This window comes from Xenopus tropicalis, chromosome 4, assembly GCF_000004195.4.
Source record: "Xenopus tropicalis strain Nigerian chromosome 4, UCB_Xtro_10.0, whole genome shotgun sequence".
Taxonomy (NCBI): Eukaryota; Metazoa; Chordata; class Amphibia; order Anura; family Pipidae; genus Xenopus; species Xenopus tropicalis.
In genome coordinates, this window is record NC_030680.2 from 29,818,920 (window position 1) to 29,837,536 (window position 18,617).

General features: G+C 34.5%; 1 protein-coding gene across 1 annotated transcript in view; it reads right to left on the minus strand.

Moving 5' to 3' along the window:
• Positions 1-18,617, minus strand: part of LOC100492329 (mucin-2) — a 119,174-nt gene that overhangs the window by 63,423 nt on the left and 37,134 nt on the right. Inside the window, exons 26-28 of the mRNA XM_031901315.1 lie at positions 14,762-14,779; positions 11,618-11,650; positions 8,774-9,088 (exon numbers count right to left, since the gene is read on the minus strand). Of these exons, the coding sequence (XP_031757175.1) occupies positions 8,774-9,088; positions 11,618-11,650; positions 14,762-14,779 (366 nt within the window). The remainder of the gene's footprint in view (positions 1-8,773; positions 9,089-11,617; positions 11,651-14,761; positions 14,780-18,617) is intronic.

The following is an 18,617-nucleotide window of genomic DNA, read 5'->3' on the forward strand; positions in this document are numbered from 1 at the left end:
AAGTCCTGACCTGAATCCTATTGAGATGTTGTGGCATGACCTTAAAAAGGCGGTTCATGCTAGAAAACCCTCAAATAAAGCTGAATTACAACAATTCTGCAAAGATGAGTGGGCCAAAATTCCTCCAGAGCACTGTAAAAGACTCATTGCAAGTTATCGCAAACGCTTGATTGCAGTTATTGCTGCTAAGGGTGGCCCAACCAGTTATTAGGTTCAGGGGGCAATTACTTTTTCACATGGGGCCATGTAGGTTTGGATTTTTTTCTCCCTAAATAATAAAAACCCTCATTTAAAAACTGTATTTTGTGTTTACTTGTGTTATCTTTGACTAATAGTTAAATGTGTTTGATGATCAGAAACATTTTGTGTGACAAACATGCAAAAGAATAAGAAATCAGGAAGGGGGCAAATCCTACACCACTGTAGCTATGAATATGGCAAAAAAAATTACAGTAGAGCATAATGAAACTACTTACTAATAAAAAAAAAAACTCATATAGTACATGGTTGGTTGTTTTTTCCATAGGCCTTTGGATTTCATTTATTCATAAGGAACTCACTTCCTAAAGAATTTTTTTATTGATTGTATGTACATTTTTAAGCTTATCCTTCAATAAAAATCCCCTTAAGCAGTACTTACTTGTTGTTGTATGAAAAAAAATATTCAGAAGTTTAAAGGGATTAGGGATGAAAGATTTTTTTCCACGTTGGAATGCCTTCATTTTAAAATTCTTCTTAACTTATACTTACGTGTCGTTGTTGGAGTGGTAGTTTCTGGAAAAGCAAGGATAAGATAAAACTTATTGCCTGGATGAGGCATGTAATAAGCTTTTACTCGCAGTGGGTTTTCTAAACAATTTAGTTGCAATAGAATCTTGTCCATCAACTTCAATGCAAATATCTAAGAACTCCAGTCTCTTGGCATCAAAGTTCAGAGTGAACCATACATTGAATTAAATTCTATTCAACTTTCTGGCGCCTGATCTTGGAACTAGCATTTATATTGTAGTGTAGTTACTTACTAATTAAAAAGAAAAAAACACAGTTATATAGTAAATGGTTGGTAGTTTTTTCCATAGAACTTTGGATATATTTAGTCATAAGGAACTCACTGCCTAAAGCATTTTTTGTTGTCTGTATGTACATTTTTATGAGATTTTTTTTATATTTTCCTTCAAAAAAATCCCCTTAACAAGGACTTACTTGTTGTAGTATGAGTGGTTGTGTCTGAAAAAAAAAATTCAAAAGTTTAAAGGGATTAGGGATGCGTAAAGTTTTTCCAGGTTGCAGTGTCTTCATTCTAACATTCATCTTAACTTATACTTACGTGTCGTAGTTGGAGTGGTGGTTGCTGGAAAAGCAAAAATAAGATGAAACTTATGAACAATTTGCTTTGCATTGCCTTTGCTAAAAGTACTTTTTTATACAAATATTTTAATATAGCTATGAATATGGCAAAACAAATTACAGTAGAGCAGAATGAAATTACTTACTAATTAAAAAGAAAATGGAAAAAAAAGTCAATATAGAACATTGTCGGTAGTTTTTTTCCTAGGCCTTTGGATTTAATTTATTCATAAGGAACTCACTGCCTAAAGCATTATTTGTTGATTATATGTACATTTTTATGAGGTTTGTTAACTTTTCCTTCAAAAAATTCCCATTAAACAGTACTTACTTGTTGTAGTATGAGTGGTTGTGGCTGGAAAAAAATATATTCAAAAGTGTAAAGGGATTAGCGATGAGAGAGTTTTTTCTGGTTGGAGTGTCTTTATTTTAACATTCTTCTTAACTTATACTTACGTGTCGTTGTTGGAGTGGTGGTTTCTGGAAAAGCAAAAATAAGATAAAACTTATTGCCTGGATGAGGCATGTAATAACTTATTATTAGCGATGGGTTTTCTAAACAATTTTGTCGCAATAGAGCCTTGTCCATCAACTTCTATGCATATATCCAAGAACTCTAGTCTTTTGGCATCAAAGTTCAGAGTGAACCATACACTGAATGAATTTCTTTTCAATTTTCTGGCGCCTGATCTTGGAACTAGCACTTATATTGTAGTGTAGTTACTTACTAATTAAAAAGAAAAAAACAGTCATACAGTACATGGTTGGTAGTTTTTTCCATTGAACTTTGGATATACAGTATTTAGTCATAAGGAACTCACTTTATATTTTCCTTTAAAAAAATACCCTTAACAAGTACTTACTTGTTGTAGTATGAGTGGTTGTGTCTGGAAAATAAATATTCAAAAGTTTAAAGGGATTACGGATGAGTAAAGTTTTTCCAGGTTGCAGTGTCTTCATTCTAACGTTCTTCTTAACTTATACTTACGCGTCGTTGTTGGAGTGGTGGTTGCTGGTAAAGCAAAAATAAGACGAAACTTATGAACAATTTGCTTTGCATTGCTTTTGCTAAAAGTACTTTTTTATACAAATATTTTAATATAGCTATGAATATGGCAAAACAAATTACAGTAGAGCAGAATGAAATTACTTACTAATTAAAAAGAAAATGGAAAAAAAAGTCAATATAGAACATTGTCGGTAGTTTTTTTCATAGGCCTTTGGATTTAATTTATTCATAAGGAACTCACTGCCTAAAGCATTATTTGTTGATTATATGTACATTTTTATGAGGTTTTTTAACTTTTCCTTCAAAAAATTCCCCTTAAACAGTACTTACTTGTTGTAGTATGAGTGGTTGTGGCTGGAAAAAAATATATTCAAAAGTGTAAAGGGATTAGAGATGAGAGAATTTTTTCTGGTTGGAGTGTCTTTATTTTAACATTCTTCTTAACTTATACTTACGTGTCGTTGTTGGAGTGGTTGTTTCTGGAAAAGCAAAAATAAGATAAAACTTATTGCCTGGATGAGGCATGTAATAAGCTTTTACTCGCAGTGGGTTTTCTAAACAATTTAGTAGCAATAGAATCTTGTCCATCAACTTCAATGCATATATCTAAGAACTCCAGTCTCTTGGCATCAAAGTTCAGAGTGAACCATACATTGAATTAAATTCTATTCAACTTTCTGGCGCCTGATCTTGGAACTAGCACTTATATTGTAGTGTAGTTACTTACTAATTAAAAAGAAAAAAACACAGTTATATAGTACATGGTTGGTAGTTTTTTCCATAGAACTTTGGATATATTTAGTCATAAGGAACTCACTGCCTAAAGCATTTTTTGTTGTCTGTATGTACATTTTTATGAGATTTTTTTATATTTTCCTTTAAAAAAATCCCCTTAACAAGGACTTACTTGTTGTAGTATAAGTGGTTGTGTCTGAAAAAAAAATTCAAAAGTTTAAAGGGATTAGGGATGCGTAAAGTTTTTCCAGGTTGCAGTGTCTTCATTCTAACATTCATCTTAACTTATACTTACGCGTCGTTGTTGGAGTGGTGGTTGCTGGAAAAGCAAAAATAAGATGAAACTTATGAACAATTTGCTTTGCATTGCCTTTGCTAAAAGTACTTTTTTATACAAATATTTTAATATAGCTATGAATATGGCAAAACAAATTACAGTAGAGCAGAATGAAATTACTTACTAATTAAAAAGAAAATGGAAAAAAAAAGTCAATATAGAACATTGTCGGTAGTTTTTTTCCTAGGCCTTTGGATTTAATTTATTCATAAGGAACTCACTGCCTAAAGCATTATTTGTTGATTATATGTATATTTTTATGAGGTTTGTTAACTTTTCCTTCAAAAAATTCCCCTTAAACAGTACTTACTTGTTGTAGTATGAGTGGTTGTGGCTGGAAAAAAATATATTCAAAAGTGTAAAGGGATTAGAGATGAGAGAATTTTTTCTGGTTGGAGTGTCTTTATTTTAACATTCTTCTTAACTTATACTTACGTGTCGTTGTTGGAGTGGTGGTTTCTGGAAAAGCAAAAATAAGATAAAACTTATTGCCTGGATGAGGCATGTAATAAGCTTTTACTCGCAGTGGGTTTTCTAAACAATTTAGTTGCAATAGAATCTTGTCCATCAACTTCAATGCATATATCTAAGAACTCCAGTCTCTTGGCATCAAAGTTCAGAGTGAACCATACATTGAATTAAATTCTATTCAACTTTCTGGCGCCTGATCTTGGAACTAGCACTTATATTGCAGTGTAGTTACTTACTAATTAAAAAGAAAAAAACACAGTTATATAGTACATGGTTGGTAGTTTTTTCCAAAGAACTTTGGATATATTTAGTCATAAGGAACTCACTGCCTAAAGCATTTTTTGTTGTCTGTATGTACATTTTTATGAGATTTTTTTATATTTTCCTTCAAAAAAATCCCCTTAACAAGGACTTACTTGTTGTAGTATGAGTGGTTGTGTCTGAAAAAAAAATTCAAACGTTTAAAGGGATTAGGGATGCGTAAAGTTTTTCCAGGTTGCAGTGTCTTCATTCTAACATTCATCTTAACTTATACTTACGCGTCGTTGTTGGAGTGGTGGTTGCTGGAAAAGCAAAAATAAGATGAAACTTATGAACAATTTGCTTTGCATTGCCTTTGCTAAAAGTACTTTTTTATACAAATATTTTAATATAGCTATGAATATGGCAAAACAAATTACAGTAGAGCAGAATGAAATTACTTACTAATTAAAAAGAAAATGGAAAAAAAAAGTCAATATAGAACATTGTCGGTAGTTTTTTTCCTAGGCCTTTGGATTTAATTTATTCATAAGGAACTCACTGCCTAAAGCATTATTTGTTGATTATATGTACATTTTTATGAGGTTTGTTAACTTTTCCTTCAAAAAATTCCCATTAAACAGTACTTACTTGTTGTAGTATGAGTGGTTGTGGCTGGAAAAAAATATATTCAAAAGTGTAAAGGGATTAGAGATGAGAGAATTTTTTTCTGGTTGGAGTGTCTTTATTTTAACATTCTTCTTAACTTATACTTACGCGTCGTTGTTGGAGTGGTTGTTTCTGGAAAAGCAAAAATAAGGTAAAACTTATTGCATTGATGAGGCATGTATTAACCTGTTATTAGTGGTGGGTTTTCTAAACAATTTTGTCGCAATAGAGCCTTGTCCATCAACTTCTATGCATATATCCAAGAACTCTAGTCTCTTGGCATTAAAGTTCAGAGTGAACCATACATTGAATGAATTTCTATTAAATTTTCTGGCGCCTGATCATGGAACTAGCACTTATATTATAGTGTAGTTACTTACTAATTAAAAAGAAAAAAACAGTCATACAGTACATGGTTGGTAGTTTTTTCCATTGAACTTTGGATATACAGTATTTAGTCATGAGGAACGCACTATATTTTCCTTCAAAAAAATCCCCTTAACAAGTACTTACTTGTTGTAGTATGAGTGGTTGTGTCTGGAAAAAAAAAATATTCAAAAGTTTAAAGGGATTACGGATGAGCAAAGTTTTTCCAGGTTGCAGTGTCTTCATTCTAACATTCTTCTTAACTTATACTTACGTGTCGTTGTTGGAGTGGTGGTTGCTGGAAAAGCATAAATAAGACAAAACTTATGAACAATTTGCTTTGCATTGCCTTTGCTAAAAGTACTTTTTTATATAAATATTTAAATATAGCTATGATTATGGCAAAACAAATTACAGTAGAGCAGAATGAAATTACTTACTAATTAAAAAGAAAAAGGAAAAAAACAGTCAATATAGAACACATGTGTCAAACACAAGGCCCGCGGGCCGAATACGGCCCTTCTGGCTGTTTTATATGGCCCCTGGTGACTGTGCCTGACCGTGCAGCACCAATCGCCTGACTACACTGTGACTGTGCTTGACCGTACAGTATCTTAATAAAAAATCTAGCCGGCGACTTAGCCTGTGTTTTAGATTTTGGCCCCCTTATGTGATTGAGTTTGACACCCCTGATATAGAACATTGTTGGTAGTTTTTTCCATAGGCCTTTGGATTTAATTTATTCTTAAGACACTCACTGCCTAAAGCATTGTTTGTTGATTGTATGTACATTTTTATAAGGTTTGTTATATTATCCTTCAATAAAAATCCCCTTAAGCAGTACTTACTTTTTGTAGTATGAGTGGTTGTGTCTGGAAATAAAAATATTCAAAAGTTAATAGGGATTAGGTATGAGAGAATTGTTTCCAGGTTGGAGAGTCTTTATTTTAACCTTCTTCATAACTTATACTTATGTGTAGTTGTTGGAGTAGTAGTTGCTGGAAAAGCAAAAATAAGATAAAACTTGTTGCATTGATGAGGCATGTAATAACCTTTTACTAGCGGTGGGTTTTCTAAACAATTTTGTCATAATAGAGCTTTGTCCATCAACTTCTATGCATATATCCAAGAACTCTAGTCTCTTGGCATCAAAGTTCAGAGTGAACTGTACATTAAATTAATTTCAATTCAACTTTTAAACCAACTCTTTTAATATGTGGACAGAGCCCTTCCAGGTGATCATATTATCATTGATGTACCTGTGCCACCTCAGAACATGGCAAAAAATACAGCTCAGGTTCTTTAGTTGTAAAGACATATCTCTCCTGTTCCCCTAAATAAAGATTGCCGTAGCTCTGAGCTCTGAGTCTGTAGATACCATCAAATAAAAAGGCATAAAAAAGGTGTAAAAAATTACAGTAGGGCAGAATGAAATTACTTACTAATTTAAAACAAAAACAGTGATATAGTACATGGTTGGTAGTTTTTTCCAAAGGCCTTTGGATTGTATTTATTCATAAGGAATTCAGTGCTTAAAGCATTTTTTGTTGATAGTATGTACATTTTTATGAGGTTTGTTGACTTTTTCTTTAAAAAAAATCCTCTTAACAAGTACTTGTTAAATACTTGTTGTGGCTAGGAAAAAAATTCAAATGTTTAAAGGGACTAGGGATGCGTGAATTTTTTCCAGGTTGGATTGTCTTCATTTTAACACCCTTCTTAATTTATACTTACGTGTCGTTGTTGGAGTGGTTGTTTCTGGAAAATAAAAATAAGATAAAACTTTGCCTTGGATTGCCTTTGCTTAAAGTACTTTTTTCATACAAATATGATAATATAGCTATGAGTACGGAATAAAAAATTGCAGTAGAACAGAATGAAAATACTTATAAATTAAAAATAAACTTTATTTATTCATAAGGAGCTCACTGCCTAAAGCATTTTCTGTTGATTGTATGTACATTTTTATAAGGTTTGTTATATTTTCCTTCAATAAAAATCCTCTTAAGCAGTACTTACTTGTTGTAGTATGAGTGGTTGTGTCTGGAAATAAAAATATTCAAAAGTTTATAAGGATTAGGTATGAGAGAATTGTTTCCAGGTTGGAGTGTCTTCATTTTAATATTTTTCTTAACTTATACTTACGCGTCGTTGTTGGAGTTGTGGTTGCTGGAAAAACAAAAATAAGATAAAACATATAGCATGGAAGAGGCGTGTAATAAGCTATTTCAGCATTTTTGGGAAACTTAAAACTGATATTAAAAAAAAGGTCAAGGCCACTAGAGAGGATATTAAAGACTAAGGGGCACATTTACTAACCCACGAACGGGCCGAATGCGTCCGATTGCGTTTTTTTCGTAATGATCGGTAATTTTGCGATTTTTTTCGTATCTTTTGCGATTTTTTTCGTATCTTTTGCGATTTTTTCATATCTTTTGCGATTTTTTTCGGCTTCTTTACGATTTTTGCGTAAAAACGCAAGTTTTTCGTAGCCATTACGAAAGTTGCGCAAAGTCGCTGTTTTTTCGTAGCGTTAAAACTTGCGCGAAACGTCGCACCTTTTAAGTTTTAACGCTATGAAAAAGGCGCGACTTTGCGCGCAAGTGTTAACGCTACGAAAAAATCGCGACTTTGCGCAACTTTCGTAATGGCTACGAAAAACTCGCGTTTTTACGCAAAAATCGTAAAGACGCCAAAAAAATCGCAAAAAATACGAAAAAAAATCGCAAAAATACCGAAAAAGTCGCAAAATGTTCGTTTCCAATCGGAATTTTTCGAAATCGTGTCTTAGTAAATCAGCCCCTAAGTTTTAGTGATGAGCAAATCTGTCCTGTTTCACTTTGCAAACTGCTGAAAAATTCATGAAACTAACTAACCGTGACTTTTTTTTGCCGCACCTGCAACGTCTTCTTCACTCACACCAACTTTTTGCAGCAGTTTTGCAAAAACAAAATTGCCAGTGGTAAAATGTATAATTTTGTGGTGAATCCATGCCTGGCAAAAAATTTTGCTCATCCCTACTAAATACATAGCAGGTATTCAGGAACAGGAAAGGCAGACTTTGCTTTTTATTTAATTACAGACAATGGTATTAGGCCAGACAGGCAAGGCAAGCAAGCAAAGTTGACAATGATTGCAGGCAGCACAAAAAAGACAGGCACTGCTTGTACTGGTATCAGGTAAATAAAGGCAAATTCCAAGGCATCACAAATTATAGATACATTTAAATAAAGACACCAATGGTGATTGTAAAGAATTTTGTAGTAGGATTATAAATGTTAAATGTGGTTATTTGTCTTGCTAAACAAATAGTTACATACATGACACTGAATAGGTTACCATCTTCTAGGTACTGTTTTCAAAGGTGTTGACTATTTTATACCAGAACAACAAAACCAAGCTATGAAATAACATTATGACACAGTAAACCATAGCAACCAGTAAACAATTTGGCTTTTTCAGTCCACTGCAGTTAGATTATTAAAAATAAATATCCTTTTGGAAGTGATAAAATACGCATTACCTTACTGCTAAATATTTAGTCTGAAGAGCCCAATTTTCTCAATATAAAATTTTCTCAATAAAAAAATGTTCCTTACTTGGAGTTGTTGGGCAGTTTATACTGCAGCACTGGACATTGATTTCATAGTCAAAGCATTGCTGTCCATATGTCTGGTCACTGTTTCTGCAAATAAGTCCAGTGATGATATCACATGTAACTTCCTGTCCCAGAAGTTCCAGTGGGATAGAAGGATAAGCCTCTGCTCTGCATGATATGTTCACTGCGTCCTCATCTCCTGTGCAGTATCCATTCCCACCCATTCCTTTATAAAATTCCTCAAAATCTCCCCCATCCACCCCGCTGGTGACATTATATAAACTGATCCAGTCTGTCCACCGACATACACAATAATCTGTTGGTAAGACAGAGCAATAGTCAATAGCATTCCTTACATTAACTACATGTAAGATCATTGCCACACATATGTATACAGTTGTGTGTGCTCATGTACAAGAATAGCAGGAGTTGAGGAAAGACAGAGAAGGGCTCAAGGATAAAAATATTTGTAGGCCATATCTGACAGAAAATTGCTGTAGCCTCATTTAATTTTCCCATACCCAAATATGGCTGGGGCTAGTGCACCTACATTTGCACCAAAGGCAGTTCCAACTTCTAAAAGCAGACTTTTATAGTATGTGTATTTAAACATAGTGCAACACAATCCATCCCACCTAGTTTACTAATAGAATTGATAAAAATGACCTGTGTTGTTGCCTTTAGCAACAAATCAGCAGGTAGATTTTAGCAATCAACTACAAGTTAAAAAAACAACACAAAGATCTTATTGGTTGCTGTGAATTAACTAACTGGCAAATTTTAACCTGGACAGTAACCCATAGCGACCAATCAATAATTAGCTTTGTTCACTTACAGACTTGACAAATAATTAAATGAAAATGTAATTGGTTATCATGAGTTACTGGGCAAATACAACTTTGCCAATTGATAGTAATTAAGTAATCAATTGATTAGGAACCTCTGTAAACTTTACCTCCTAAACGAAGCTAAGTATTTTAACTGTTTTATTCACTATAGTACATTTAGCATTGTATTGTATAGAATCGTTTGTTGGTAGCCATTTTGTTTAGTAAAGTAGTACAAGTCATAGGGGCAGATTTATCAAAATGTGAGTTTAGAGTTTTATACATGAAAACTCACCCATGTTCTATTCATTCCTATGGGATTTTTAGAAGTGTATTTATCAATGGGTGAAAGTTAGAACTCACCTTTTCATAAATAGGCTTCTGAAAATACCATAGGAATGAATAGAATATGGGTGAGTTTTTATGTATTAAGCTCTAAACTTACATTTTGATAAATCTGCCCCATAGTGTCTAAACTTAAACCTGCACTACAAGCTTTCTATTTAGCTGCTATCCAATTTGGAATTTCTGTAACCATCTGGTTGCTAGGATCAAAATTACCCTAGTAACTAGGTGATAGTCTAAATGATGCATGGGAATATGAGCAGGAGCAGGCTTAAAAAGAAAGAGAAATGAAAAGTAACAATAACGATAAATTTTTAGCCTTGGACAGCTGCCAGGGTTAGTGACCCCATTTGGAAGCTGGAAAGAGTCAGAAGAGGAAGGAATATAATAAAAAAAAACTATAAAAAGGACAATAAATTAAAAAGCTAAGAACTGACCATTCTATAACATACTCCAATATTATTTAAAATAACAGACTTACATTCTCTACCTGAATTTTTTTATTACCTTTTTCTAGACACCTGAGGAAACAGCTAATCAAGGCTTCTTTTTTAATGGGCCAAATTCTAGCAATATAAATACTGATGGAAATTCAGGAGAAAATTTAAAAGACACTTGAACATGTAAAGGTAAACATAAGTCCAGGACCAGATGGTACTCATCCCAGGAGATTAAACAAATTTAGCACTGTGATTGCCAAAACTCATCACTTAATTTTTCAGGATTCATTGAGGTCTGGCATGGTGCTGAAGGGCTGGTGAATTGCTAATGTGGATGCTGTAGAGCAATTTGACAATATTGGAAACTGGGCAGCAAAATGGAAAATTAGGTTCATTGTTGAAAAGTGCAAAGTTATGCACTTTGTTAGAAATAATTTAAATGCAAGTTATACACTAAATGATAGTTCGTTGGGGGTATCCTTAATGGAGAAGGATCTGGGGTTTTTGTAGATAACAAGTTGTCTAATTCCAGGCAGTGTCATTCTGTGGCTACTAAAGCAAATAAAGTGCTGTCTTGTATAAAAAAGGGCATTGACTCAAGGGATGAAAATATAATTTTGCCTCTTTATAGGTCCCTGGTAAGGCCTCACCTTGAGTATGCAGTGCAGTTTTGGGCTCCAGTTCTTAAGAAGGATATTAATGAGCTGGAGAGAGTGCAGAGACTGCAACTAAACTGGTAAAGGGGATGGAAGATTTAAACTATGAGGTTAGACTGATAAAGTTGGGGTACAAGTACATTAGAGAGGATTATAGACCACACCATAGGCCACACCTTTAGATTAAAGGAACAGAACTTTCATTTTAAGTAGTGTAGGGGGTTTTTCATGGTGAGGGCAGTGAGTTTGGGGAATGACCTTTCTGAGTGATGTGGTAATGGCAGATTCTGTTAATGCCTATAAGAGGGGCCTGGATGATTTCTTGAACAAGCATAGTATCCAAGGTTTTTGTGATATTAAAATCTACAGTTAGTATTAATGTTGGTATAAAAGGTTTATGAATGTGAGTGTATAGATAGGTCAGTATAGTTTGTGTGTGCTGGGTTCACTTGGAAGGGTTGAAATGATGGACTCGATCATCTTTTAAAAAATTTTTTAAATAATAGAATATCAAGTAATGTATTCGAAAAATTTGTGGGCAAATTGTTTAATCAAAAATTTGTAAATTTGTACTTACACGATGTTGTTGGACTTGGTTCAGGTGTTGTGTCTGTAAGAACAATTTTGGAAAATTAGTTTTAAATTAACCATAGCTGGTACTTATTATTCTAGTGTAAAACTGGGGGAATTGCTTATGTTTTTAAAAAATTGGAAAAAAATTATGATTAGTGTATTTCAGAGAAATTGAACAGCCTGGGCATCTACAATTATACTTTTACATTATGTACTGTAAAATACGCTCCACACAAAACCACATTTCTGCAACCTCTTTAAAGGGAAACTATACCCCAAACAATGTAGTTCTCTATAAAAATATATTGCATAAACAAGCTCATATGTAAAACCCTGCTTCATCTAAATAAACCATTTCCATAATAATATACTATTTTAGTAGTATGTGCTATTGGGTAATCCTAAATAGAAAATTGCAATTTTTTTTTAGGATTCACAATGCACACAAACAAGCCAAGGCACACATACATGCTAGGCCACATCAGCCAGTTACTGGACAGGGTTCAGTCTTTTGCTCCCACACTATTTCCTGTTACAGTTAGAGCTGCATTATTTCCTGTCAGCTGATCTCTGAGGGAGCACACAGCCCATCACTAAATGGTGGATCAAGCGAAAGAATGTAAAAGGGCAAAATTTATTGATATATAGATATATTACAGTTTGGCAAGAATCTTTAATAGGCCACTTAACATAATATAAACTATCTGTTGGTTAAGTATTCATTCTGGGGGTATAGTTTTCCTTTAATACACTACAGTGTAGATATGTGTAAAGTTTTGCATTACTAATTGAGACTGGGAGCAACAGGACTCATTTAAGCACTTTTTTCTTTAACCTTCTCTTTCTTATCCTTGAATATTAATAAACCAAAATGTGGCTTCTTTGGTAACTAAACAGAAGTTCCTTAAACAAAAAAGTGAAGAATATTTTACTAAAGCCAACTAGTCTTTCAGCTTCCTTATTAATTTTTTTCTTTGTCATTAAAATTCTTTTTGCCATCTAAAATGTTTTTCTTTAAGACAGGCATAATTCTTGGAACAGCATCTAACATGTATATAGTCTGGTACCCTTACAATGTTGTATGTGCTTCAATGTCCACTGTACCATAAGTACTGTTTTAATGGTCAATGTGTCATTCTAAAAATACAATGTAATTGACTTACCTGTGGGCGCTTTCACTATATGAAAGAAAATGAACAAGTATTTAACTAATTACCATACAGCATTTTAATTAATTAATAATGTACATATACAGTTACAAAAAGTCCTTTGTAAAAGATTATGCATGGCAAATACTATATGTATATAACCATTACCTTGTTAAGGACATTTTTATTTTCAGGTTATTTGTAATCAAGTTGGATTATGGTTCTCTCTTTTTCATTAATGAAACAGTACCTTAATGTCTAATAGTCATATTTTAGTTAAGCACATTATTTAAAACTTCCTTGGTAACATAGTTTTGCATTGACAAAAGGTTCAGCTGTTTAGGCTTATGTAAAATATTCAGGTACAGTATACACCTCTATGCCTCACCTTTGTTTAGAACTGTATCCAATATTTAATATCTGTATTTTACAAAAGTATACCATAGTGCAAACCGTAAGTAATGTCTATAGTATGCTCTAAGGTGCCACTGGCACTTGACTCTACACTCATTCCTGCTCATTAATGTCCTTTCCAAAGACTGCTCCTATAAACTGCAATACACACTCAAGCTGAGACCTTACAGGAAAGCTATACAGGTATGGGATTCGTTATCCGGAAACCCATTATCCAAGAAGTTCTAAATTACAGAAAGGCCATTTCCCATAGACTCCAGTATAAGCCAATAATTCTAAATGTAAAATCACTTACATTTTGCCTAGGTAATGCCCATTGACATCTATATGATTTTGCAAGATTTTAGATGCCAAAATGTTACATGAGAGTGACAAGTTGAGTGACAACATGGTAGTATCTAGGCAACAGATATACACATTATACTATACCATATTTCTACTTCCTATAGTTTACATAGAACATCTTATACTCAAGCAAATCAAAGCACAATATTCATTCTATAGCCTGGTTTACAAAAAAAGGTATAGATCATAATCTCTATTCAATCCTTTTGGTGCTAGGGATTGTAATGTATGTATCCACCATACTTCCCCTGTTTCAATTTAAATTCACAATATCCTCCATATTTAAAAGGTGGAATTCCTTCCAGAACCATAAATTTCAATTGGTGTGCATTATGGCCCATATATCAAAAAAAATGTTTAGAAACTGGCAACTTAGTATTCCCCAGATTAATAGAGGATTTATGTGTGACTTGGCCATCTGGGTGGTCTCCCTAATATAGATAAGGCCAGAAGGGCAAGTCAACCCATATATCACATATTTTGAGATACAGGTATGGTGTCCCTGTAGTTGGTAGTTTATAACCCATATCAGGGTGCACAAATTCCTTTCCTTTGATTGCATTATGACACTGTGAGCAACCAGAGCAAGAATACATACCTGGAGTTCTCAACCCCAGGAATGTAAATGTGTGTCTCTCAGGTTAATATATTTTCACCCTTGACGATGTAACCATATTACCTATTAGTTTTCCTCTATGATAGGATAACAATGGTGGTAACATAAATTCTGTGATCTGAGGATAATAATATGCCAGTGTTGCCGTAAAATTGTACCAATATTTTTACTACGGGAACTGAACTCGGTGACAAAAGGGATAAGTAAATTTTTATCCTGTTTTTTATATGATCTCCCCATTCTCCCTGTAGCCTGCTGCATAACGTAATCTGGGTATCCCCTTTCTCAAAACTGCTTCTATCTGCATTCACCAACCGAAAAATACTAGTCGGGTGTGCTGACCATCAAAATAATACTGCATCAGTAGAAAGCACTCGCGGCCGCTAGATCTGCATAGGTTATTCACCAATCTTTATTCTATACCCATATATATAAATGTTGATGCACCCCATGAACTCTTTTATTGGATCAATGTTTTGGTCGTCACCTGCGCTCTTTATCAAGATACAATAGTAAAAAACAAAAGTGCTTTAAAGACTCACCAACTAATTCATTTTTAAAATTGCTTGCTTTTTACTTTCCAGTACACCCCCTATTTATTTTACCATATTACTAAAACACTTACCTGGTAAAGTTGTAGTTGCTGCAAAAAAAAAGAGAAGTATTAAGGTCTGATTGACCTTATTTAATTATAATTATCAGATACATAAGGGTTGTACAGGACACCTAAATTAAATAAAGAATGATGGAAGTGCTACTGGTCTGAGCATTGCAATAGGTAGACAAACATCATCAAATAATTGTAACTGATCTTCTGTGTGTATTTTCTAACTCTTATCCTTGCTGCCATTTGAAGTTTGCAATGTATGCAGTCATTTAAAAGCACACAATACACTTTCATGTGAAAAAGGCTGCAATTCATGCATTTGCATTATGTGAGCAAAACAGTTGCAACAACCAGCTTACCTTTTGAACAATAAAACAAATAAACAAACCCCTTATTCAAAATGGTATGAAATATGACATTTCCATTTACCATATCATTTTATTTTATTTAACCAAGCAATATTGCTCTTCCCAAGTTAATGTGAAGTGTGTGATTTTGGGTGGAGCATCTTAAAGAGGGCTTTATTTTTATTTAATATCCAAATACACTGTCCTTTTGCCAAGGTTTGCTGCTGCTGGTCTCCAAGATATGCTTACAATTATCCTCCTCAAAGTAAAAGTTGCATAGGCATATAAAGAGGAAATTGCCTAAAACCAAGTTGGCATAGTGTTAATGGAAATAGAAGGGCAACCATAGCTGTGTACAAGCAACATTTTGGAGAATATGTTTATATTTTATTGAATTATTGAAATTAACAGTTAGTTTTGTAGTTGACTCATTGGTTGACAGGGTAATGAGTTGAGTGCATGTGTAACAGAGATAATAAACTCCTTATCACAGCAATAGGAAGAAAAGGCATAGATCAACACAGCATTTGATAAGATTATGTGCTCATTATAATGTGGAGGGAAGAGCCACACATATATCTTGTGTGCCCACATGACAGATTAGAGCAGTGAATCATCAGCAGTGAACCAAAGCTTCTTGATTTGTGCCTAGTAATGAGCGTATCTGTCTGGTCTAGCTTTGCCAAAAAATTCTCGAAATTATGGGAAAGTTTGCAAAACTGAGAAAATGTTGTGAATCACAGGTGAATCGCATCTTTTTTGACATGCATGACTTCTTTTTTTTGCGTGCTACTTTGTTGACATGGCCGCGCCTTTTTTTAATGCAACTGCGCCTTTCTTTTCTGCAACCGAACATTTTCTCCTTGAAATTTTATATATATATACTGTATATATATATATATATATATATATATATATATATATATATATATATATATATAGGTGCTTGAGAGAGGGTCAGCACTCACAGGACTTATACAAACAAATTATTTTATTAAAGAGGAGACTAACGTTTCGGCTAGCACTCTAGCCTTTTTCAAAGTGGTGAATACAACAAACACAGTGTCTAAAAAGCACAAAGTGGCGGGAAAAAGTGGAGATGACGTCATCAAACGTCGCCAGAGACAGAATACCAGAGATAAATCAATAGAAAACTGAAAACATGCAATAAAACAAAAAACAAAAAAGAAATAATCAGTACAAGCAAGTAATCAAAAGTTCTAAGCAGCAGCTTAAACAGAAACAAAAGTATCAAAATTAACACGCTACTGTAGCTAGCTGTCAGGGATGAGCCGAGTAAGGAACAAGTTTGTATCAACACAGTTCTGTGTCACATGAGCCCCATGAGTTGAAATAGACCCATAATCAAGAAAACTTGGTCAGTAAATGGAAACTTAAATAGGGCTAAAACGGGTTGCTATGGTAACTGGTTGCCTTAGTAACACTACAATTTTTACACCACTCCCCATTGGGGCAGTAGGGGGTAAAGTATAAGTACTCAGAGGTTCATCACAGTAAGTTGATTTGATTACAAATCCATTTTTGTGGGGTGTGAATATACATACAAGGGACAGGTTGCTAGGTTGCCGGTATCATAGCAACCAGACTCAAGTAGGTTAAAATGCCTGGTTAATCATCAAAAACACTTGTTGTAGTTCATGTGTTTTTGATGATTAACCAGGCATTTTAACCTACTTGAGTCTGGTTGCTATGATACCGGCAACCTAGCAACCTGTCCCTTGTATGTATATTCACACCCCACAAAATGGATGTGTAATCAAATTAACTTACTGTGATGAACATCTGAGTACTTATACTTTACCCCCTACTGCCCCAATGGGGAGTGGTGTAAAAATTGTAGTGTTAATAAGGCAACCAGTTACCATAGCAACCCGTTTTAGCCCTATTTAAGTTTCCATTTACTGACCAAGTTTTCTTGATTATGGGTCTATTTCAACTGATGGGGCTCATGTGACACAGAACTGTGTTGATACAAACTTGTTACTTTCTCGGCTCATCCCTGACAGCTAGCTACAGTAGCGTGTTAATTTTGATACTTTTGTTTCTGTTTAAGCTGCTGCTTAGAACTTTTGATTACTTGCTTGTACTGATTATTTCTTTTTTGTTTTTTGTTTTATTGCATGTTTTCAGTTTTCTATTGATTTATCTCTGGTATTCTGTCTCTGGCGACGTTTGATGACGTCATCTCCACTTTTTCCCGCCACTTTGTGCTTTTTAGACACTGTGTTTGTTGTATTCACCACTTTGAAAAAGGCTAGAGTGCTAGCCGAAACGTTAGTCTCCTCTTTAATAAAATAATTTGTTTGTATAAGTCCTGTGAGTGCTGACCCTCTCTCAAGCACCTTCAACATTATTTGGACCTGCACCCAGGCAACAGCAACTTATCTATACGTGAGTGCCGGCATTTACTTGGAAGTTTATATATATATAAGTTTTGTGAAACAATTTGCCAGTGGTGAAATGCAGAAATTTGCTCCAAATCCATGCCTGGTGAAAAAATTCGCTCATCACTACTTGTCCCCAAAATTGGACTTTGGACTTGCACTTGTAAATGTGTCTTTAATACAGAGTGGTTTGCAGTGTTTTCTGTTTGAGTTCAACAATAGCACTGGAGATAAACGTATTTTTGTTTTCCAATCGCAGTGCATTGCATCACAACAATGAAAGAAGGTGTGATATGTGTAATTTATGTAAATAGAACAATGTGGTGAGTTAAATGTCTAAATAAAGTTAGTTTTATCTGTACATGGAGTCTGGAGGGCTCATTTACTAATGCCCTGTGGGTGCAAGTGCAAGGCATCCATTAACACAGAACTTGTGCATGTGATATTTGCACACCTAGGGAAAGGGAATTCTGGCCTGGGCACCCAAACTACAAGGTGGGCCACCAGAGGCCACTTGCTGGCACTCCCAGAAAGAAACACTGTCCATTAAAACAGGGAGAATGTGCCACTTGCTGAGCTTAACCAGGGGATGAGGCCTGGAGCCTGGAGCCACAGGGAGACCCTATTCTGTTTCTAGCTAAGAAACAAAGGAGGTGACTAGTGCCACTGTGAAGAGATTTAGCTCTGTAGAGCTACCTGTGTAGTGTGAGCATTCCAGTAAACCCCCAAGTGTAGAATATTGTCAGAACTACAAGTGTGTATCCCCTGTGTAAGGACAGATCCTGTGCCTGGTATGTGTGGAACAACTGCCTTTTCCAAGTACTTGGGTTCTTGTTTCGAGTTCATAGGAGTGACTTTGAGCCACTGTGCGTTGTATTTACTAGTAGGTTTCCCTGAAGTGTATCCAAAAGTGTCCACGGAGTGGAGACACTGTGCTGTAAAATCCCAATTTCTCAGTAACTTCCACATATTAAGTGAAAAGCGCTTAGGTTTGTCGATCGCCACTAGGTAAGCACCCTGTGTTCTGCAAAAGTGTGCCATAGATGGGTTATTCAACAAATTTAACAGTGAAATAAACAAACATTTATTGGCTTAGATTTTTAGCAAAACATAACAGAATAA